A 24,776-nucleotide genomic window follows, 5' to 3' on the forward strand; every position below is an offset into this window, starting at 1 on the left:
TGGTTTTTTTCAGGGACAGAATCCCAGGTGGTGTAAAACAGCACTGAAGTCAGCAGCATTATTGTATTTAAATGAGCTAAAATTCTGACCTTAGTTCCTATTTCCAAATGCCTTATAATTCAACTAAAGCTTTAAAATTCTTTTCTTGGAGTGCTGACTGCTGGCTTGGAAATGTCTTTGCAGAAGTATTAAAGTCAATTGCAGTCCACTACTTTGTGACTCAAGGAGTAAACCATGGACAATGCTCTTTTCTTTCTTCCATTCATCATGTCCCCTTAAAAAATGGTTTATGGTGCTAAGAAATAGTTTTTCTAATAGTACCTAGACTGAACAGTTGCTTCTTGCATTTTACAAACTTAAACCACCCCCTTTGCATTTGGCTAGTTGTTAGCTGAACATTTTTTGCATATATTTATAAAACCTGATTATAAAACATTTTACTTCTTTCAAATGCTTTAAAAATGAGCAATTTCATAGTATTACCATGTCGCAAGTATGGATTTCCCCAGCTCAGAGACTGCCAGTGAATGAACTTGGGAAAAGGCTGCAAAGGAGGTAGCGTTAGGCTTGGGGTGACGGGCAATCCTGGCTCTCGGTCTTGGAGTTCAGCTTCCACTGAACACAGCATGGTTCCCACGAGCACGATAATCTGAACAACTCATAAATACCCTGAAGAAAAGAAATACTAGTTGTCCTAATTCATAGATTAGGCAAGTGATCCAAGTAGTGGACACCCCTTTAGCTCTACTCTCCCTCATACAGAAAGAAAAAAAATCAGCTCTCAGATAACCGACTATCTCAGACCTGATGTAGAATATGATAGCAGTAAGATTAACACACACAACTTTACGCTTCCAGAAGCTGACAGTCACATTCCTTACCCAGCTGGCAGTAGACATGAACTGGGAAAAAGGATTTTCTTTGCAATTTTCTTGCGTTGAGAATTGTTCCCGAGTAATAAGAGCTACTCTTTTCTCTCTACAGAAATCTCAGCCTGTTAAATTGCTCTTGTGATGGCTGAATCCACATTTCAGCTACAACAGTGGGAAGCGCTGCCGGCAGGGCAATGCCCCCAAGAGAAGAGCATTTCTCAGTTCACGGCATGATGAAACGCATGTGAACTCTCCGTGCTGCAGCCAGCTTCTGGGAAACAGTTTCGCAGTACCTCAGCCTGATGTTGCACTGCCTCAGTACTGCTTACTTCTCTCTTTAGAAAGAAATCACTGCTGTCTCCAAAAAAGAATTAAAAATGGCTTCAGTGGAGCAGATAACTTGGCGAGTAAAGCAGCAGGCACTAACTAGCCCTAAAACTTCACAGAGAAGCATCGCTGAAATGTACCTCAACATCTGCAGTTTGAATTCAGGTTTTAAAAACACAGAAACTTTGATATATGACCATGTGGAACAGTTTATGTTGCTCAAGCACCACTTTCAATTTTGACTAACGAAGAAATAAAAATTCAAACCAGCTCCACGACAACCAGCACGTGAGCGAACTGCCCAACTGTGCCTTAATAAAGCTCCTTCCTCTCCCCTCACCGCATGCTGAAGTTCACTTGCTTTAGATAAGCACATGAAGTCATCAAAAGGAAGACTAATTTAAAAGCTTGATAACTTTTTTCCTTTTTTTTGGAACGTCGGCGAGGACTGAGAGCCAGACTAACAAACTAACCACGAAAGGACAAAGTGTTCATCCTGCCCAAAACAAAAATGCCTGAAACTTTTTCCCCCTCCCTCCCTGCCTCCCTCCCTCCCCTCCCACGGTTCTCCTGGTGACGCCTCCCCTGAGCCAGCATTACCTAACTTTTACACAAACACGCAGTTCCCATAAGCATCAGCTTCAAATAGCTCTGGCTTTCTCTCTGATCACATCTCATTTCAGGGGAGCAGAGGCAAAGAGCAACTACTGAGGGGTTCTGCAGCAGCTCTGCCAGGTAATCAACTTGTTGGATTTCTACTTTTCGTTTGTAACGCCTGACTAGTGGTTAAGTGGATGCAACAAAAAAAGCCTCCTGGCAAACTGTCTTGCTGGAACTTGTGGTAGGAGAAAAGTCTCAATACAAACTTAAAAATAGATTTAATAACACTTTGGCTTACTTGCTTCCTGGAGGGAAACAGAGGCAGTTTTTAAGATCAAGATCTAGGGTAAAATATAAAATCACTAGTGGTTCTTTTAGTCATGGGTGTCAGTTGTATGCGTTTAAACATGCGTATGCATTCTGATTTAGTTTCAATCCATCACATTACACAGATTTAGAAAGCAGCAGTCCACCGGGACCATGCTCCAGCTGTTTTGCTCAGCCCCGCCACGGGCTGCGTGCCTTTCTCTCCAGCCATACTGCTGCAAAACACCCCTAATTCTTTGTAGTTTCTCGTACTTTTTGCAGGCTCTGAATTGCCAAGATGCTTCTGCTTCTTTCTCTGGTCACTGGGCTTGCCCTGTCTGCCTCTGGTGTCATGACAGACAAAGGAACTGATCCAAGCCACAAGTTATTTCATGACATACAGAAAAAAGTGAATGACCTCTGGCAGAATTTGTTCTATCCAGTGATGCCTGGTAATGAGACTGATGGGATGATTTACGCCACTTGTGAAATGAAGCCCAGCTCCAAAATAGATGCTGACAAGCCACAAGTGACTGGACAAGTCTTATTCAGACAGTGTTACTCATATGGAAGATTAGAAGCCATCTTTTACTTGGATGGGTTTCCGTTGAACAATAACCAGTCTGGAAGAGCTATACACATCCACGAGCTTGGGGATCTCAGCAATGGCTGTGATTCTACAGGAGGACACTATAACCCTTTCAGCGTGAATCACCCCCGTCACCCAGGGGATTTCGGCAACTTTTTCCCTAAAGAAGGCAAAATCAGAAAATACAAAACAAATCTCTCTGCCACTATGTTTGGTCCCTATTCCATCATGGGCAGATCCGTTGTGATCCATGAGCAGGAAGATGACATGGGCAAGGGCAACAATAAGGCCAGTTTGGAAAATGGAAATGCTGGGAAACGCCTGGCTTGCTGCGTGATTGGGATATGCAACAAGAACTTGTGGGAAGAGAAACTGTCTGAGGTTACAGACAAGAAGAAGAGAGGGCTCAACAAACGAACATAGAACCAGGCTTAACTGAAGACGAACAAGCTGGCTATGGCCTGGGCAGCACAAAGTACCTTAGGCTGTGCCACTGGCCACTAAGATATACGGCTAAGGGACTCCTACTTCCATTTGCTTGCTCCTCTAAGAAACGCCTGTCACTTTGTAAAGCCTCCTTTCTGTAAGCGCATCAATAAAAACAGCATCAACTCAACACTGTGATGTATTTTCTTGAAGAGAAAATATTCCCTTTTATGCAATTTGGAGTTGAATGCGTGTAAGTAAGAGTGCTAATGGGTATGGCTGATAGTCTAAAGAGTCTGTGTGCTGTAAGGGGCTCTTAAGGGGTCATAAGTTAGATACCAAAGGAAAAAAAGAGTTAATATGAATAAGTAAGAAACTGCCTCTCATTAGATGCTATCCTGTATTCAGCTGCAAATCTAAAAGGCAAAAAGAACTCTATGCTTTCAACAGTGTTGGGTGTTGTGTTACAAGACCTGGATAATGGACTTCCCCTAAAAATAAGGGAAAGTACACACATTTCTGTTTTAAACTTTAGATCCATTACGTTATTCTACTTGTATTTTCAGGTTTTATTCTCTAACATGTATAAGCTTCTTAACTATTTTAAATGGTCCGCATGGCAATAGCTAAGTCATACTGTTTACATGTGAAAGCAGACTTAGAAATATTCCAGTTTACCATCACTCCCCAGCAAAAATTCCCTAAAGCCTCTAGTTTGTGCCTGTTAGTAACTAAGTTGTATACAAAAGTTTTAATGCTGCTTAAACAATGATGATAAAGTTAGCAGATCAGAGATAAATATTATTTTCAAAGCCAAAAAATACCGAGTGTGTTTCTTCATACAAAAATGTAGGAAGTAAATCAGTCAATTTAGGCTGGGAGAAGTGACAGCGAAAAGATTTAAGTCAGATTAATTTTCAGACTTCAAACTCTCACTCAATAAAGCTTTACTTTTTTAATTTAACACAACTCACTGAAAATACTAAAACACTACCTCGTGACTATCATTCATCTGATACAGAGAAGAGAAAAGGAAACAAGCAGGTAGAACAAGTGTATCAGGAAATGTTTTTATTAAAGATGACAAAATGCATTAATATAGTTGAACCATATTGTGCAGCTAATCCAGGCAGCAACAAAAGAGAGGTTTGCAAATAAATTAAACTGCATAATTTAGAAAGTAAAAACTACAAGACAGAAGCTGGTAAACAAAGTCCTATCTTTTAGAAATGTAGCAGACTTTCAACTTAATCGCAGTTAAGATTTTGAAATACATTCCTGAGCTCATATGGATTAAAGAAATTCCACTGTCTTTATTATACAAATTCCCATCTGCTTAAAAATAGTCTCACTTAGAAAGGAAGCAGCATTCTAAAAGATGCTTCTTAATCTGTCATTTTCACACACTTAATTTACAAATTCATTGAACATTGTTTTTCAAATAACCACAACATCGTACTTTCAAATGAAATCCTTCTCACAGATAATGCATGAATTCACTTTCAGGTGAGACAACCTTCTTAAAATCAGTTTGCAAAATGCATCTTCTCCATACCCCTGCCACAACATTCCCTTCCCAGTTTGCTTCCCCAGAGCCCAGCACCAAAAAGGCTTATATCTCTGGATGCAATTTCTGCATTTCTAAAGTCCTAGAAAAAGGGAACACAAGTCTAAAAAAACCCAAAAAAACAAAAACAAAAAAACCCCCACCAAAACCCAAGCAAAACAAACCCTGCCCCGAAAAACCTAAAGTGTTGATTCCACAACAAAACACCAATTAATTTACTGGGAAAAAAATCATCATTCTAATAGCACAACAATATCAATTAAAGCAATATCCAAGGAAGATACTGACAAGAATATTCAATTAGTTATCACATAGTGCAGCAAAGATGCCTTACTTTTACAAGTCTCCTGGCTTTGAAGTCTTGTGTTCCTGGGAGAAGGCTAAAAACATAGCTAGAATACACATTCACTAGGGCAGAAAGGAGAGGGAGAGTATTGCAGCAGTGATATAGCACTAAAAATGAGGTTTCCAGAGATCTAGATATCTCACTGGAATTTAATGATTGCAAAGATATAAAAATGGCATCTAAGAGGGAGAATGGTGTGAGGATAATTACCAAGATGTCCTAATCGTTGGGCTGTACATCACTATGTTCTCACAGAAAAAACATACTAAAAAGAATCAACAAATGAGGCACTAAAAAGCTGCTGGTCCAGCACTGCTTCTGCCTGCTTGAATTTTTGCACGAAGCTCTTAATTAATTAATAGCACTGACTGGCTGTTAAGGGACCAGGAGCAAAATGCTAACTCACACAGCTGTGGGTCAGGAAGGACACAGGACAGGGAAACAATAACACCCTCAACATTTCTGAGCTCAGCTATGTGAAATCTTGACCTTCTTATTCGCTTGCCTCAGTTCTGACTGCATTGATATTTAGCTCTGAGCAGGATTAGTCTGTGAAAGATGGAAAAGAATACATCTTGAATAAAGTGCTACTTCATGTGACATTCAAGCATTAAAGGAAAAAATCCTGCCACATTCTCCCAGAGATTTCAGTTTCTGCAGCTATTTCTCTTCTGACTTGTCAGTGCTGTCATATAAATGAGTCAATAATGCAGTCAGTTACAATTAATGGGAACAGCGTAACAATCTTTCAAATACTTAAACTCTTCTTGGTCTTTCAGGTGATGAGGAACTTCAATGGTCATCAGAATAATGAAAGAAAAACTTCTTACTGCTTCATGTCCCTAATACGCTTAAATATACAGATGGGTTTTGTTCCTAAGGGCTGCTGCTTAATATCAGTGAAATGCTGCAATGTCAAATTACCTTTAAAGAGAAAGGAAACATATTTGAGGAGCACAGTGAATATGGCTTTATTGCCTACACACAGACACTGAAAGGGTTACATGAATGCACCTGCTAGGGAAAACACATGAGAACAGAGACAAGCCACATTTTTCACCTTCCCACTATCATTCCTTATATTTATATGTAATAATTTACATACAGCCTTTCTTCTGCTGAATACAAACTGTTCATGGGCTCTGACACCTTGATTATGGCAGCACCTGCTAGCTCATCTTCCATATACAGAAGAGTTTGTCAGTATTGCTAATATAAACTCTGTTTAGTCAGTAGCTGACAAGTGGGCTGTAAAAATTTGCAGCTGGCAGTTATTTGTCAAAGGACTCAATCTGGGAGGGATTTTCCTTTTTATTAGTAGTATTTTATTAAATTTGGTTTAATTCTCTCTGATTGGTTTCAAGTTCTAGGAGTGAGAAATGAACATTTACAGACAATTAGGTCCCAAGCCAGCAGAAAAATTGCCTTGACGGCTGCTGGCCCATAGAAGCTCCACAGCTGCAGAGACTATTCCTTATGCTACAAACAGGAGAGGAAGGACGTGCCTCCCCTTCTCCAACAGCTGCTAACTTCAACGTTAAGTATTCCCTTGTTGCTGCCTTCCTAGGAGCAGAGTGGCACAGCTCCAGCATCAGGAGCGAGGTAGGGAATGACACAGCAGCCTTCCTTTTCCCCAGTTATCATAGGAATGTTTTCCTGTGACTAAACATCAACAAGGGAAGAAGTTTAAGAAAGCAGCAGCAATGTAAATAAACCTTCTACCACACCATAGACTGGTGAAATGAGGAGGAAAGGAAGAGTTATCCTCAATTCCAAAACAGAAGAAAATAAAAAAGACAGATTCCTTTAAAAAGGAGGGCACAGATGGAGTAGGCTGAAATCTACCACCTGTTACTCAGCCCGAGGACTGTTCCAGCTCCTGTAGGCTGAGGAATGCAATGCCAGTAACTGAGAGAGCCACGTAGGTGGACAGGGCATCACTGCTTCTCCTCTTGCTGTTCTCCTTGCTTTGGAACAGCATTGCCGTTTCTCACAGAAAGACTTCTGGCTTCTCTGATGATGTTTCCTTCAGAGCTTCATTAAATTGGGTTCTCAGTATCTGGTGAAATAACTCCCTGCATTTTCATGGGATAAGCTGGGAGAGGGAAGGAAAAATTTTGAACAGTTGAGAAGATATAAAGGTTTGTAATGAGAGAACTATATACATGCAGAAACTTCCTATAAGGGAATAGTGATTTTATTCGAAGGATGTACTTACAGTCACTATCTGTAAAGAGAAATAGAACACAGTCTGAGAAACAAGCAAAAGCTTGCAGCCTTAAGATGCGTCTCAATTTATCACTCCAAATTTTTCATCCTTGGAAGACACTTCTAACCATTAAAATACAGTCCAGCACTAGGACCATACACGTTACAGAAGCCTAGTGATAACATGATAAATCATTATCATTGGTCTCTTTGCTACACTAATGTAAATTACATCAATCTACGTAGTAACTTCAAATCATTACAAAAACCAACATGATTAAACCTCATCACTAATTCTTTCCCTTAGGTACACTGTAGCCAAAACTAACAGAAAAACACCTTTAGTAGACAAATATTAACAGTTCAATGTAAAAATCAACCCTGCGGCACAGTTTCACTGATCATATTCACAGCAGCACAGACACTGCAAAAGGATTACAGTGAGATGCTCGAGGGCTTGGATTTCATACCTCAAGCCAAACTGTCATCCAAATATTCACAGTTTTCAGCAGGATCAGATGGTTTCTTGTTTTCAGATTCAGGGAGCTCCTCAAAGCTGTTATTTGTGTGTGCCGTTGTAACACTGAGCCCTCCATGCCTTCCAGGGTCCTCAGTATGCACCACATCCACGGTGCTGCTATTTTGATCCCCTCTTTCATCTGGAATTTCACAATCGCTCTCTGAGGTTTTGTCATTGTCTTTCAAGGCCTCAGTTTCAGCTGTTTGTTCGTTCTCTGAGTTTGAGGGATCTGTGGGGTCGGATGGGTCAGGGCTGGAAAGTGGGAACTCTCCCTCAGATGAACCATTAAGCTCTGCTCCAACCACCGTGTTCTGCTCCCCTGCGGAAGCGCCTGCTCTATTCCCTTCCAGTTCTGCAACTGCCTGCTCCGTCAGTTTAATTATCTGACTTCCGAGCTTGTTTATTTCTTCTTCCTCAGAAGGTAGCTGGGGTAATGAAGGATAAAAATGTTTATTTTGGTTTCTGTTATTTAAGTTTGTTCCCTCTGGAGCCAGGGACTCACTTGCAACAGCACAAGTTTCATCACGTTCTGTCTTCTGTTCTGCTGAAAGAGAAATGGAACAGTGAGATTCTCTAGTCCGTCGCAGGTATTTATAATATACCTGACCTGAAGACCATCAGTGCCAGGCCACAAAGATGTTTACCTCAGTAAGGAATTTCTAAGAGTGATTCCCTATCCCATCCCAGGCCCATTTCTTAGATGATAAGCAATCAACACTGTTTCTTGCTGGATCTGGCCCTGTTTTGGAGCCTGTCTTTCCCTAACACTGACAACTCTAAAAGAGTCATAGTTGATACCATACTGTAGAACAGCAGGGTCAGGCAAACTTTTTCAAAGTAATATCAACTCTAAGCAAGGCACTCTGCTACAAAAATTTTTGGCACAGCTTAACATTAATCCCCACATCACTATCACTTTCAGGGGCTAACACAAGCTCCATTTATTTGGAGCTTTTCATAGGCTTTCATCCAATAATGAAGTTTCGTTATTGGTCCTGCAACATTTCTCCTAACATAAAAGATTATTCTAATTTGGGTAACAGCATAAAACAAAGCTGCAGTGGAAGAATTTTAAATATACCATTATACCAAAAGGCAAACACTGAACAAAGTGTCAGAATAGAGAAAACAGCAATGTGTAAACAAACAGCTTTGTGAAAGAGAGAGAATTTGTCCTCATCTCAGTTAAGGACAAAAAGCCTCATTGAAAATAAGCTTGTGAAGTCAAGTAAGAAAAATTAGGAAATGCCAGAAGTACGGCTGCATTGACAGCTTAAAATTACTCTTGTCGTGCATATGCATTACCTTTTAGTATATGAGCGTTTACTCTATTTCTCCCACAAGAATCCTGCCTCACGCGCTGCACAGGACAGCCTGCCTGCAGGGAGGGATCAGAGCTACACAATACAGGAGCCGACCGTCTCTATCAGACCCACCTCATTTATAATTTGGGAGCTGCTGAGTGAGTGAGACAAGGGTTGGCATGAAGGGAACAGGCACTCTTACTACCATTAAGAAAGCTAGGAATGCTACTCTGAAGAGCTGGAATTTAAATCTGTGGAAAAGGCAGAGATAAATTAACTTTCAAAAGGTGATCACCCACTGGATCTAATCCTCATTATCTGAGCACTCAGCTGGAAACCTAGGAGCTTGATTTGCAGTACTGCTCTGCTCACGTTGTATATCTGAACACACATACTCCAAGTGCTCCAAAAAGAGCCAAAACTTATGTACCTCAAATTGGCACTCGAAATTAGCAGGGACTCTACCTTATTCTTTGCGTACCTCAGTTTCCTCCCTCTACCGTGGCATAACACCATCCCATCACCTTGCTGCGATTTTCTGAAGATAAATTGTTTCAAAGCACTAGAACACCAGAAAAAAGTTCATAGAAAAACAGTACTTTTGTCTTCAGGGAATGCTTGAAATAGCGCACAGGCAATACAGCAGGAACAATGCACTCAACGAAGAGGAAAAAAACCTGAATAGCTATTCATTAGCTGCTGTGATGCTCAAGTACAATCTATCCTGTGACACTATCCATCCTGTGCATTGGATAAAGCGAGATTTGGTGGCACACGACAGTCTTTAATTCATATGATTGTACTATGTCATTATGCATTTTCACACAGGAACTGCACAGTATATCCTACAGACTTCTACCATCCAGCTTAACTGAAACAATGATAACCAAGTACAGACTAAAACAGGCCTTGATGAGATCAGGGTAAGCAGATAGATTAGATTAAAAAAGTCTGAAAAAGCCCTCTGATTATCTGTAGATCTAGCTAGAGCAACACTGGATGTATTATAGAAGGTTCTGATAAAGAACGTATGTTAGTGCAAAAGCTAAAAATGTTTCCTGGGCTAAACAGGCAGCAAATATCAATGGTACTATTTAAAGGACCGTAGCTGACCGACGTGACATCAGGCCTAGTATTTAAAGATATGAAAGAATTTCATTGCTATTCTGCTTACCAACTGTTTTCGCTCAACCGATCATTTAACTAATAGGAAAATAAAAGTGGTTTTGGTTTTATTTCTGGAATACTTTTAAACCAAGGGCATACTTGCTTGGTAAACAAAGGCAGATGAACACATTCCTATGTTTTTCCCAGCTGCTGAGCTCCCCCAGATTTTGGAGGTATAGATGAAAAATTGCAACGTCCACCAAGCTCCTAAAACTCAACAACAGACAGTCATTCTCTGTGCAGAGTGGCACAAAAGGTGACTCAGTGTATCACTGGCATATAGCTGCTGACTGCAGAGGAGCTGTATGACTCCAAGCACAGGGACATGCCCTACAGCTGAAAACACACTGCTTCCTTTCCAGGCTTTGAATGGAAGATGGTAGCCCCAAACATCCTCCAGAAAAAGGATCTGGAGCAATGGAAGAAGTTATTGTTGCTCCACCTACTGCTAGAAGCCATGGCATCCCCCAGACAGCTGGTAGTATATATGTGCTCATCTGTGTCACTGAAAAGTTGGCCCAGTTTATTTAAACTACCACAGAGGTGAGTTTTGCCTGACTTCTCGCTGCAGGTTATCAGGTATACTGAGCCACATGCAAAGGAAAAAACCAAGCTGTTTGTGCAGTCACACAGTAATTTCTTAACCTACTCCAGTTTAATGACAGGATTTCTGTGATTGATCTTGGCTCTCTTACGGTTATAAGATGGGGAGAGGGAAAGAGGGTGACAACCTACTGGGAGCAGATTCTTCCCATGACTGCCACAGGCCTAATCTTTGTCTGCCTTCTCCTCTCCAAGGCTGTTTTATTCTACTCTTCTCTTCCCCTGCCTAGCTCTTTGCTCCTGCCCTATATCCCATTGTTTATCCAGTCCCTACACTCACTCTGCCCATTTCTCATCCACCTTCCCATCTTTTTTATCACACCTTGCTTTCACTGTCAGCATTTTGATTCCTCGCTCCTGTGCTCTGACCTCTGCTCAGCCAGATACAAGTTCCCCCTCATTCAGATTCCATTTGACTCTGGCAATCCCCATCTGCTCTAGTCTTCCCATCACTTGAGAGTCCTGATCTCAGCCTTCCTTTCCTCTCTGCTCCAGGTTTTCTCCCTCTAGGTTTACATTACCTTGAAGGAATGGTGCATGCAGAGTTTTACCAGCGTTGGTGGCACAAAGCAAGCTCAACAGAATCATTGGTTTGTTTTTTGTTGTTTCTAGCAGATGAGATTTGAAAGTGAATGGTTTAGAATGGGGTGGAAACTCCAGCGTGTTTTCTCAGGGTGGAAACCTTTTCCCCAGATTTCAAATTCCTTTTGATTATAGATATACTAAATGCTTTCATGTTTTAAAAAAAAAACAGACAAAGGAAAAAAACCAAAAACCACATGGTCATCAGAATTTAACACAAAAAACGTGATTTGGCTGACATTAAAAAAATCAGCTGAAGTAGAAAACACAGCATGGAAAGCTTCAGCCCAGAGCTAAAGTTTGGCAGTGTTACAAAGCAACAGAAACAGGGTCTGATGAGATTTGACAGGCAGCTTTAATCAAAACTAATACCAACCTCACCTAGGACAAATACGTAAAGGAAGGAGCATAATGCCACCAAATAAATACTTTCAGTAACTGCAGATTTAATTAAAAATCAATGATTAAGCAGGCAAAAAATGAATATTTATGAGTTATTATTACTCACCAGAGAACTATTCACTATAGTTTCACTTCTTATTTTTAGCAAAAATATCAGCTGATCAAGATTTTAAAAAACTATCAGTCTGGCTGTCAAGTTTTATCAGATGATGACATGGATAATAAAGTCAAAATTAAGCCACAATCTATTTAGTTTCAGGACTAACAAATAAATTGTTTATGATGCTTCATGGTTAGCTGAGTAAGATCTGGGCATACCAAAATATTATGCCCATTAAAGAGCTTATCCAAATGCCGATAGGCAAGCTTAATAATCCATCTCTCATCCATTATGAAAACTAAGGAAAGAAAATCAAGGTTATCAGCAAAACACTATCTTCTGCTACTGTCAAATAAAGTTAAGTTTGACTTCGGAGAGATGTTAAAGCTTGCTATTGGGGAAGGATTTTTAACAAAACACATGCAAGACTATAAAAAAAGCAGTCAATTTCTCTGGGAAAACGAGTCGGGTATTTCAATTTACCGGGCGCAATCAGGAAGCCTTTCATCTAGATATCAGCTATAATGCAGGAAAGTGCTAAGCCAGTTCCACAGACTGCTTTCCTACTGTGCATTTTAACCGAGGGAAAAAGAGCAAGAGGCAGTTAACTGTAACATAGATGGCATGAATAACTTCTCACAGTATCAAGTTATCTGGCAGGAAAATTCTTTGAGGTGTAAGACCTGATCCCTAGCCCTGTGCAATCTATTCAACAGTCATTTTTCAGTCGTTTCTTTGCTATTTGTACTGGGACCATCTATCCATTTTACTTGTGGATGATTTACTCAATTTCTGTGACCACTGAAACTTTGCCTTCTGCTATCCCAGCATGAAAATTTATTACTTTTTATTTGGAAAGAAATGAGCGCTCAGCTGTCATCGTGTTCCTTACGTTCCAGGTGCTCACCTTGTACTTCAGTTTTCTGTGGCTTATCAGTAAATGCTAACAACGGTGACCTGGACCGCTGTATAACAGGCAAGGTTGCGTCACTGAATGTTATGGTATCCTTTCCACCTGAAACAATCAAAGTGTTAGAACTATTAATTCACCAATTACATCATTGTGCACTAATGATATTCAAACATATCCTACAGGTTTTTTTGCAATGTTATTGAAAAGTACAGAACAGGAAAAGCATCTCAAATGATCCTTCTACAGCGTGGAAAAAAATACTCTGTACTGGAGCTGGAATATGCAAGTCAAATACCGAAAAGGTGTATGCTTTTGCCCACAGTACTGAGTAAAGAAAAGATTTTGAAAGAAGACCAGGTGCTGTATGCAGCAAATTGTATTAGCAGTTAGCATTCAATTTAGAATATTAATAATCAGATCATACCAAAAGTTTTACAAAGAGTAATGGACCATTTGCATGCTATTACCAGCAAGTGTTCAGCACTGACTCTTTACTCTCTATTACTCTGCCTCAATGATGAACCTGCTCATATCACATATGTGGTTTTACACTACAGACTCACACAAATATTATCCTACAATGCTGCCTTAAAAAAAATATTAAAAGCTTAGCATAACTAACAACTGAGGGAGCAAACAAGCATACATTGCTAGGGAACAGGAGGGATTTTAATCTGAAAATTCCAAAAACGTTTCTGAGCATTTTCGTTTTAAGCCAAATGGAAAAGGGCAATTTTCCAGCTCTTTTGCAGACAAAATAGTGCAAGAAACTCTTCAGCTGAGGACTCTGCTGTAGATGCCTAGTCTTTACATATTTTAGCAATACAGAAAGCAACACCTGCAGATCCTTTAGGAAGTCCTCCACTATTCAGGATGCTCATGTTTTTAGTGACTGACACTACCTTAAACCTAGAGGGAAAATGGCAGGAAATGTGCAAGATCAGCTAAGCGTGGTGTTTGTGTGGCCTCCAGAACAACTGCCAACCGAAAAGTAATGGCTGGGGAGGCAGCAAGCTACTGCTCTATTTATCTCCATAAGAATGGACATTTATGTAACAACCACTTCTCCCCTCTAAATCTGTTTGTACGTTTCACCTTAAGGCAACATCCTAAATCCAATCACCCATCCAAGACAAAGACTTTCAAAAGAGCACCAGGTCAGGAGATACCCGGAATAAATCCAGCTCTGAGAAAGTTCTGGTACCTACTAAGAAATAATGAAAGTCAAGCTGTTCCCATGGAGTCTAACTGGACTACCCCAATCCCTAACTACTTTTGAAAGCACTGGCTGTAAATACCTTGATCCTGAAGGTATTAATGACGTTTTTATATCCTTAACATGTCAGGGTATATACTGCAGCAATATTAATGCAATTAATGCTTTTGAAACATGGATCTTGTCAAGCTTTGATCCCCCTGTCAAGTCTGCATCAGAATTCTGCCTTCACCATAGTAAGTAATAAAAAATAATATTTACTAACAGCAAAGTGGAGAACACCCCCAGTGTAAGGCCAAATTAATTAAAATTAAAAAAGAAAGGCAAACCAAATCTGATGGCTATTCCAAAATGCAAAATCCCCCAGACGAATGCAGTTTCCTGTAACAGTGAAGGAATTTTGTGTTGGACGAACTAAATCATACAGGGAACTAGTGGTATGAAAACATCCAATAGATATTCATACACAGTCAAAAGCAGCCACATATCCAAAAAGATACAAAAGAATCCAACAGAAGAAGTAAAATTCAAAAAGATAATGAATAAAAAAATTGGGGGGGGGGGGGCTTTAACAGGACAGCAGAAAGCAGAGTCTTTTTCTTTTAGTTTTGAATTAAAAAAAGTAAAGCCTGAGCTAAAGTCCCTGACGAAGTTTGCAAGACAAGCTTCAGAAAATAAACTTTTTGACTTCCAGCCAGCATTTACACAGTAAACACATTTACTTTCACAGTTTTCTCTGAAAACCAACTTGGTTACAGAAAATAAAGCTAAGCTCACTATCCACACATCTAAGCAACACATGGGGCCCAAAGAGTCTGATGCATATTTATTTATTAACAGTGACTCACATCCATTCACGAAGGAGGGACATGGGGGTATTGCTGCACTAGCTTCTGTGAATCATGATCTGAAGTTGGATCACACACAGGGAATTTCAATTAGTTGCGGTGTAAGCTCATATTCATAACTTATATAGCTTTGTGTTCCTCTATTTAATGAATTTGTCAAGGACTTTGGTGAAAAGTATACAGATCTCAAAATAAGCAGGCAAATGAGTTTTCAGTAGTAGTAAATTCTTCATTTTCTTCTCCAGAGTTGGGTATCCTCTTATAACCTCTGCTGCACCCTACACCACTGTAACTGGCTATACCCACAGCAGCTGCTGAGCCCATTAATTCTATCTCGCCTCTGCTCCACGCTGATTACTGCAGAGCAAGAGGCAGTGCCGAAACTTTCTTATCATCCCAGACAGAAAAAGGCTGAGTCATGGTCAGCTCTTTTCTTAGGCTTTTTTTCAGTGGAAATCAGGAATTTTCAGGAAATGATAGATTTTAAAAAATACAGAATTACTGATCTGAATGTCTACTGACATCAAATTGTGAGAGGAATAAGGTGGTGCTCACTAGGTACTATTACCGGATACACTTAACATATTATGCATGCATATTTGAACCACAATGTACCTAAGACAAAGCAAAGAATTAAATGCTTCTGCAAACATCACATTCTCTGCTTCCTTCTCAAGGCAAGCAGGCTCATAAAAAGAAAATCAGAGCCAAATCTATGCCCAAGCTTGCTTTCTTTTCAGCAATGAACCTTGCAAGAGAGTTGTTTAATTAAAGTCCATTTTCCAAACAGGGGAAGCTAAAGTTTGTGGTAGGCAGAACTTCTACAGAAAATGAACTATGCTACCAGTTTCACCATTTCAAAAATTAAATACACACTTCCTCTTGATTTAGCTTCATTCATGCATTGCTCAAAAACCAGATGACAAATATGTCACCTAACAAAAAATTAGAAGCGGTCAAGCTCTTTCTTCAATAGGATAAAGTTTATTAACATCATTTATTAACACCATTTGGAAGATATTAATATCATGGTGACAGCGGATATTATAAATGTTATATGGACAATGATGCCTAAGTAGGAACATTAACTTCAGATTAAAAACCTGCAATTTATAATGTGTGTTTCTTTCAGTGCTAGACTGAATATCAGCCTTCATCTGCGTATTTTTTCCAATGACAAAAAGTTCAACTCACAACCAAATAATAATTTTTTCTCTCTGGATTTAAGACTGACTAGATGAGGTACTCTCCATGTTCTGCCCCTCACCCAAGCCAACATTCAGCTGCAGAGTCCACTGTGGTTGTTCCCACACTATTTGTTACACGCTGCTGTTTTATGGAGCGGAAGCTTTCCATGCTCTGAAAAGAAAATTGGTGACCCACCAGGTGTTGCAAGGCTCTTTCTGACCACCTTCAGACCAGAGTGCACTTGGAAACAAAAGCGCACTCTTAAAAGTCAAGCAGCAAATCAGCAAACCTTGGGGCCCAACAGAACTTGCAATCCAGTGTAAAATTCCTTTATAACTGTGTCAGATCATCTTTTCTTACTATTTTCCTCAATTTAAAAGAATTGTCTCTGTTTCTCTTGTGGTCATCTAACTCACCTGACTGAGCACCTTAATCTGTCGGATATGAAAATGTTCAAGTAACATTTCTGATTATTTACATGCAGTGACAATACGTAACGTACTGCTAAAATCAGTTACTAAAAATATACGTCAAGCAGAACCTACTCCCAAATCCCACTGAGACATTGTAGCTCAGGCCTTCAGGCAGCAAAAGAAAGGAAGGAAAGAGACAGTTGTTATTGTATAAACATTAATTTGATGTCTTACCTACATAGACCAACAATGGTGCAAGAAGTTCCCACTGTTCCATTTTTTTCAATACATTTTGCAAAGATTAGAAATGCTGCATTTATTAATGTATGAATTTAATGGAACACTGTTTTTGAAAAAAAACCTACAATACCTTAGACCGGTGAGTTTACGATACACATTTGTACTAATGTGCAAAACCGCATTAGGAGGGTCTTAGACAAATATTTCACCTGCATCTTTTGGAGAATGTGGGAAGGGACAAACACACTAAGTATACTATGTATGTTAGGTGACTAACTGAAGAGTAATCCATGGAAACAAATTTGGGACCTTCAGTTCTGGAAAGCATCAATAAGAAAGCCAGTTCCAGAAAGGTGATTGAGAATGTCTACAATGGGCAAGCTGAAGTGGAAATAGACCACATCACACCAAACAGCTAAACAGCATAGGTTTGTCAGAAGGTCTCTTCAGCTTTGTCAGATGTTTTCTTCTAGAGGGAAAGGTTAGGCGGAAAAAACACAGAGCCAAAAACCTAGAAGCTTAAACCACACTATCTCCCACCCCCAGTAGCACTGATAGGAAGCTGTAAACAACAAAGCCTAATGATGCAAACACCAACAATGGAGTAGCATAATTTACAGTGGTTAAAGAAGACACAATTAGGTGTAATGGGAAGAAAAGAAGCAAAGAGTAAATGTAAATTAAATATTGCACATTTTCCTAACAGCGAGGTATATTAGGAAGCAGATTAATCTCCCATTACTTGAGTAATTCAAAACCAAATACAATACTTAAGATGCTACAGGGAATAAGCCTGTTCTGGAGAGATGGACTAGAAAATTTAAGATCATTTACATTTCCAATTTCTCAGAGTTTATGATTCTACAGAAAAACATGAAAAATACAGCGATAAAATCCATGGAAGTTACAAGAAGTACAAAATCGATAAATAAAATTTGTTGAAAAACATAATGGCCAATATCCTGTGTATCATTTTATACAACTGTTTAAATAAAACAGTTCCATTTTTTTTGCCTGAAGACTGTGGAGACAATTTGATTATTTCCAGTATCTAAAACTTTTTTTTTTCAGTATACATATTTGACTTAGACTTTAAAGAGTCTACTGATTTTTGGTTTCAACTTAACATTTATTAGAGGTTTCTAATTTTGCAAATGTGCTCTTCAGTACATTTGCAAAATAACTGTCATTAAAAAAATTACAGCCAAGCTTTTCTTAAATGCAAATATACCCTTGAAAACTAAATAATGCTAGCTGTTCTCTTGAATTTTTACTAACCTGGAAGACTCCACAAGCCAGCAATTTCCAAAGTTCTTAATTTCTTTTCTAGTTCTGCCACTCGATTACCTAGAATTCTTCGGAAAAAGAAAACAAAAACAAAAGCCAGGGATAGTCAGCTGAGATGAGATTCCTTGTTATGATAAGGTAACCAAAGCCCAATGGCTTACATGACTACAGTTGAATTTTTAACCTGTTACTTAACTAGTGCAGTAAACCTGTATACAGTCATCTCTTTTCACTAATGGCAATGGACAACCTCCCCAGAGTTAAAAGAAAATGAAATATAGTTGTCTAATCTATCCCATGGTTTAAAAAAAAGTCTGGGATGTACTGGACATTCAATCTTTGCCCTTTGGTAAAGACAAAGAATAGCAACTGACAATATTTTCTATTTCCTTGCCTGCAAATATCTCTTCCCAGTTACTTTTACTTTCTCTACAGTTAAAACCAGAAGGTAAAAGCTATGCAAACAAAACATGGAAAATTCAAGACAACATCTAGATTGATTTTTAAGTTCTAAGACGCAATCTTGGCCTAGTCCTTTATTCACAGAGGTTTCTCTATCACTAAGATTGCTTAAAATGGCAGGGAATATCTTTTCCACTACATCTTTTCTTTTAGTGCTGAACTGTTTTCTACTTTACGAAAAAGCTTCAAGCTCTTTAGTGCCTTTATCACCCACTCTTAGTTTTCACTGCATTTCTTGGGTCATCTCTTCTTTTGTACCTGATTCCTACACAAATACTATTTGCAGTTAGCTCTCCTGCAGGATTTAACTTTTAGTCTTAATTCTCTCCCAAGATCAAATGAGAGATTTCTATCTTGCAAAGAGAGCTCTTTTTTCCAATGAATTTTTGGAAGTGTTTGTCTCACAGGCACGGCAAGTCTCCTAGAGTTAGAAGTCTTTAAATAAATCCCAAACAATACTCAGTAGAGTGAGAAACCTAGACAAGGCAGCAATTCTAAACATGCAGCAGAGATAATGGACAGCAAGTTTTACTCATCAAATTACAGCAACAGGATAAGTCAGTTAAATTTGAACTGAGTGCTGAGAAGCAGCATATCACAACACAGCAAGGCAATAGGATCTTCCCATGCTCACCAGAGCTGTGTAATACTGCGCTGCGTGCTCTCCACCAAGGGTTTTATGCTGCAGACATTTGAGCATACTGGGAATGTCATTACTGACAAGATGGCAGAATCTGGGAAGGACGTGAAGAATAGCAAACCCAGCAAATGTCAAAGGGGCTAGAAAAATGGATTAACAACGACTAAGTATTTTGGAAACCTCTACTGTGAGGGCTCTGCGATGACACAATAAAAGCCCGTAAGTATTTTAAAGATTACAAAAATATCAAGATGAGAGAGAGAATATACAAGAGAAAGAGAAAGCTTATAATAAATATCAAAGAAAGCACTCAGCGGTACAGGGGTGTATATCAACTAAAAAGCAAACAGTCCATCACGTTTACAAGCAGAGGAGAGAAGACATTTGGGAGCAGTTATGTTTATTTCCCCATTGAAACTCAGTAATCAAATAGGTTACCAAGGCTGTGATGGATCTATTACTGTCTTCTCCAATTACAATCAAAATTGTTCAAGTCTAGATTTCACTTTCAGAATGCTTCTGTCTGGTATGAGAGACTCAGCCTTAATAACTCTATTTCCATATGCCAGTGTATGGCCCGACACCCAGCAACTGCGCTCTGCAGTACCAAGCAACAGGTGACGGAGAAAGGCATGGAGCAACTTACAAGAAGCTTTACCTTGCGCACAGGGAGCCCGCTCCCACCTCCCTGTCTAAGGGCCCCCAAAGGGCAGCCGAAGGACGTGGAGTTCCCCTGCCTTAGAGGGGCAGGGAGCTGACAGAGATGATGCAAGACTCCTTCCACATCATGTTAGCTCAGCCAGGGAGCTGGCAAAACAAAGTTGACGTGGCTAATGACTGTCACCACAAACGGGTCACAAGTTTACCACTTCTGCCAGGAAAAGAAAGAATCCTTATTGTTTTCATAAGTAGTTCACCAGGGCAGAAAAGGGGGGAAAGAAATTGCCCTCCCTGTCAGCTAGCTGTATCACAGAATGAAACTGAACCCTCTGCATCAAGTTCAGTTATTGCTACTGCTCTTGTTATTCAGACAATAGCAAAGTCACTTTTCTCTTGCTTCTCTTAAATTTTATAATTCATTTATCAGCTGTACCACTCTATTTCTAAAGGTTTTGGAGCAAATATATCGTGGTAATTCCTACTGGATCCTCAGAAGAGGCGCTGAGCTATTTTTTAACCTTTGTTGCAGGTTCTCACGTAGAAGGATCATTCTGCAGCTCTGAACAATGGTTGGCAAAAAGAGTGGACAATACTTAACCCTGCTCCTTTCTTTCAGGAAGAGAGCAAAATACATTCAGTGATGAGTAGTATTCTTGTTTGCTCCAAACCACGTTATCTGAAGACAGGTATGGGAGAATTGAACCCTACATAAAGCTGCAAGTTCATATAGAAACATTTTTCGAAAAATAAATGCGAAGCAATCCTGAACACAGCGTGGTTGATCCCATTCCTTCCTTTCCCCTGTGACCTCCAGATAATTTGTCACCTCCATATGTGCTGTGCAAAGACTGAGCTGCGGTGGCCTGGAACAGTAGGTATTTTTAAAGAGGCTGAAGGGTTGGTAGCATCAAATTCCCTAATCTATTTTTTTATCTCTAGCCATAGTGGACCAGATCCTTCGACTAGAACAGAAGGATCATGTCATGGACAAAGGTGCCAACAGCTATTTCTGTTGCCCTCAGGTCATGATTCTAACGCAACAAGGGAGTTAGTCTAAACCCCCCTCCAGGACAAGGTTTTACAGAAATCTGTTGTTCACATAACAGCAGCAATGCTCCCACCTGAATTTAGAAGCTCTCTTCTAGCTCTCCCATGCTTCCCAACATACATGGCCATAATCTGAAGGGAGAGCTGTGCTGATCTACAGCACCTGAGCTCCATTCACCTCACTTTCAATTTAGATGTTGCTATAGAAGGCCTATGCCCTCATGCAGATACAATCACCCAAATGTCTGTAAATAGGGTCTGTCACAGTCATATATAGTTCTATATACATCACACGGAAACATTTACTCAGTCACAGACTGACACAATCCTTTTTGTAATTTTGGTCATGACTGAGCTTGCCCAAGTTAGAAATGTTAAAACTAGTGCAACATGTCTAAGCAGCAGAGCAGCTTCTACACTGATCTGGCTTGCATGGGTGCTGGCAATTTCAGGAACATATTGCACTAAAAAGAACATCTAATAAACAGTTTATTGCTGGTAGAAGAAAAAAAGATTTTTATCCACTTGCTAGGCAGGGTTAGGACTGTTTATTTTTGCATTTATGTAACTATTTAATCTTGCAACACATTACTGCATACAGAATTCATTTACAACTGCCTTTTCAAATTAAGCTAATGTGCTTGTGAGGAAAAACATAGGACGTTACTTAAACTTAGCAGCAGTAGATACCAATCACCTGGGGAAAATGACCTGTTTTCTTCCTAGTCAACTTCTTATTTTCTTAAAAGTGGGGCTAAAAAAATTAAAGGCTGGATTTAGCCCACTCGTCCCTAGGCACATACTCCCACAGCTCCTTTTATCATGCCACATATTTAGAAAAGTGGCAATAATGATAGTGTGTCTGTTCCAAGAGCAAGTGGCAACGGATGTTTTTAACAACAGTATAACAGCAGAAAGTCAACTTCAATAGCACATCCAAATTCTAATCTACATTTAAAAAATCCACTGTCTTGTTCCTGCTTCAGTTAATCAGAAATCAAATCTACCATTCTGCTATTGTAAACTTACATAGCCCTATCTCCATCTGCAAGCAACAAAAGAGGTTTTGACTTTACAGTAGGTTAACTGTTTGGAGGAAAGTAAGTTCATACGGTCTGAAAAGTCTAATTTATGGATAACAGAATCACTAATAGGTCAATCAGCTATCAAATATCAAAAGCAGAACTTCTTTCCTGAATCACAGAATCGTATAGGTTGGAAAAGACCTTTAAGATCATCGAGTCCAACCGTAAACCTAACGCTACCAAGACCACCACTACACCATGTCCCTAGGCACCTCATCCAAACGTCTTTTAAATACTTCCAGGGATGGCAACTCAACCACTTCCCTGGGCAGCCTGTTCCAATGCTTGATAACCCTTTCAGTGAAGTAAAATTTCCTAATATCCAGTCTAAACCTCCCCTGGCGCAACTTGAGGCCATTTCCTCTTGTCCTATCACTTGTTACCTGGGAGAAGAGACTGACCCCCACCTCTCTACAACCTCCTTTCAGGGAGTTGTAGAGAGCAATAAGGTCTCCCCTCAGCCTCCTTTTCTCCAGGCTAAACAACCCCAGTTCCCTCAGACGCTCCTCATCAGACTTGTGCTCTAGACCCTTCACCAGCTTTGTTGCCCTCCTCTGGACATGCTCCAGCACCTCAATGTCTCTCTTGTAGTGAGGGGCCCAAAACTGAACACAGTATTCGAGGTGTGGCCTCACCAGTGCCAAGTACAGGGGCACAATCACTTCCCTACTCCTGCTGGCCACACTATTTCTGATACAAGCCAGGATGCCATTGGTTTTCTTGGCCACCTGGGCACACTGCTGGCTCATATTCAGGCGGCTGTCGACCAACACCCCCAGGTCCTTTTCTGCCTGGCAGCTTTCCAGCCACTCTTCCCCAAGCCTGTAGCCTTGCGTGGGGTTGCTGTGGCCCAAGTGCAGGACCTTGCACTTAGCCTTGTTGAACCCCATACAATTGGCCCCAGCCCATCAATCCAGCCTGTCCAGGTCCCTCTGGAGAGCCTTCCTACCCTTGAGCAGATCAACACTCCCGCACAACTTGGGGTCATCTGCAAACTTACTGAGGGTGCACTCAATCCCTTCATCCAGATCATTGATAAAGATATTAAACAGAACTGGCCCCAACACAGAGCCCTGGCGAACACCGCTTGTGACTGGCCACCAACTGGAGTAAACTCCGTTCACCACCACTTTTTGGGCCCAACCATCCAGCCAGTTCTTTACCCGGCGAAGAGTACACCCGTCCAAGCCATGAGCAGCCAGTTTCTCCAGGAGAATGCTGTGGGAAACGGCGTCAAAGGCTTTACTGAAGTCTAGATAGACAACATCCACAGCCTTTCGCTCATCAGAATGAGGTATCAGAATGAAACCACCCCAAAATCTCACGTTCTTTACGCAGTAGAATCTCACCTTCTTCACACAACAATCTGAAAGAGTAACTGTGTCCTCCAAACATGCTCTTCGTGCAGGGAAAGCCAGGGAAACAGGACAGAGGGGTGAAGGAGAAGACTTCTACCTTCTCATTTAGGTAAAACCTTTTGTCATTACAATTCTCTCTAGCCCCACATCCTTCTCAACTTCCTGCTTTGAATGGAGAAATGTCTTCAACAAAAGAATACATCTTCTACTAGTACCAGTTTATGGACCTGTCCATTTTACTTGTGCACTGACCTCAGTCTCACCTCTAACCTTCTCCAACAGGTGGGCAGTTTCTTCCCCATTTTCAGAAGTCAGCAGTCTTTACTTGTGACTTTTTACATGGCAAACAAGTGCCTCCAACAAGCAGCTAATGCACCTCAAATAAAGAATGTTTTTCCCTGATGTCCTACCTGCATTTCCCTTTTACACTTTAACCCTTTTATGTCTTAGGTGTTTCTACTTGAAGTAGTTCCCATTCCTCCTAGCTCCGTAAACGCTTCTTTAATCCAACCAAAGCCAAAGGTGACAAAAAGAATGAGCATACCACATAGGAGCATTCTGAGGCTCCTCACTCAACTTGCCCAGGATTTGTCTTTTTTTTCCCCTGAAGCATCCTGAACTGAACACAACACTACAGCTCCGAGCACACCCCTGACCCGGGAGAGATGTGGACTGTCACCTCCCTCTAAGATCTGATCTTCTATTTGGCATAGAATATTAGTTTCTGCACACATTAAATCTCTACTCCCATGGCTATATATGACCAGTTTGGCACATAGATAAAAGAATCGTATCTCATTGTGATGGCTTATCTCAAGAAAACACATACTCAATAGTTGAAAGCAGAGACAGTGGTATCAGGAAGTAAAGCCATCATCGCAATGATACATTTGAGAGATGAAAGAGACTGCATGTGATCAAAGAGAGATACAAAATTAAGAAAGAAGTTTGCTATGGTTATAGGCAAGAGTATGCAAACTAGAACATCAGGTAATGATACAGTATCAGGATGTAAAAGGAAAAGATTGGTTATACTTGGAATAACAAAAGGTGTTATCTGGAATTTTTCCTTCTGATGTTACATTAGCAGTAAGAAGGGAGTAAGCAGGTGTTAGCCCTCCATCAGCACTGCTCAGTGCAGGAACTCCTCTTGCATTACACGACACACTTACAGACATGAATTGACTGAGCTGCCAGCAGTTAGATCTGGGCTACATTTCCACTGCTTTAGTCTCCCTTCAGCTGATTAGGCATTTGCTTTCTCAAGAGTATTAAGAGTGGCTATAAACTGCTCTTCCACTTCTGTTGCCGCATCACTAAGAATTATGCAATGGAGTCTGCCTAGTATCAGAGTTATCAATTTTCAAAATGAATCATCTATTCTAGTGCAATACAGTTTACTTCAGTACTACTCCTTCCTTTCATGAAAGATGTCTGCCTGTTTCTGGCATCTGGTCCTGATGTGCTTTTGAGAAGCCTGAATAACCTCTGATTACCAGT

At 40.2% G+C, this 24,776-nt stretch overlaps 2 protein-coding genes across 4 annotated transcripts in view; one reads left to right on the forward strand and one right to left on the reverse strand.

Annotated features, from left to right (window-relative positions):
• The first annotated feature begins 1,803 nt into the window (after positions 1-1,803).
• Positions 1,804-3,307, forward strand: SOD3 (superoxide dismutase 3). Its single transcript, XM_072861771.1, has 2 exons — positions 1,804-1,934; positions 2,388-3,307. The coding sequence occupies exon 2, from the start codon at positions 2,404-2,406 to the stop codon at positions 3,115-3,117; it is 714 nt and encodes a 237-aa protein (XP_072717872.1). The 5' UTR covers positions 1,804-1,934; positions 2,388-2,403; the 3' UTR covers positions 3,118-3,307.
• An 879-nt stretch (positions 3,308-4,186) lies between these two features.
• Positions 4,187-24,776, reverse strand: part of CCDC149 (coiled-coil domain containing 149) — a 54,581-nt gene continuing 33,991 nt past the window's right edge. For 2 of the 3 annotated variants that reach the window (XM_072862420.1, XM_072862418.1), the window contains exons 10-13: positions 18,016-18,092; positions 12,827-12,934; positions 7,712-8,305; positions 4,187-7,128 (exon numbers count right to left, since the gene is read on the reverse strand). In XM_072862420.1, coding sequence (XP_072718521.1) covers positions 7,713-8,305; positions 12,827-12,934; positions 18,016-18,092 — 778 coding nt within the window. In that variant the 3' untranslated portion in view covers positions 4,187-7,128; position 7,712. The remainder of the gene's footprint in view (positions 7,129-7,711; positions 8,306-12,826; positions 12,935-18,015; positions 18,093-24,776) is intronic. The other variant, XM_072862419.1, reaches the window with a different exon arrangement.

Source organism: Ciconia boyciana, chromosome 5, assembly GCF_034638445.1.
Source record: "Ciconia boyciana chromosome 5, ASM3463844v1, whole genome shotgun sequence".
In the NCBI taxonomy this organism is placed as follows: Eukaryota; Metazoa; Chordata; class Aves; order Ciconiiformes; family Ciconiidae; genus Ciconia; species Ciconia boyciana.

Bases quoted from the DNA above. Each gene is read 5' to 3' on its own strand.
- SOD3 (XM_072861771.1), top strand. From the start codon at position 2,404: ATGCTTCTGCTTCTTTCTCTGGTCACTGGGCTTGCCCTGTCTGCCTCT.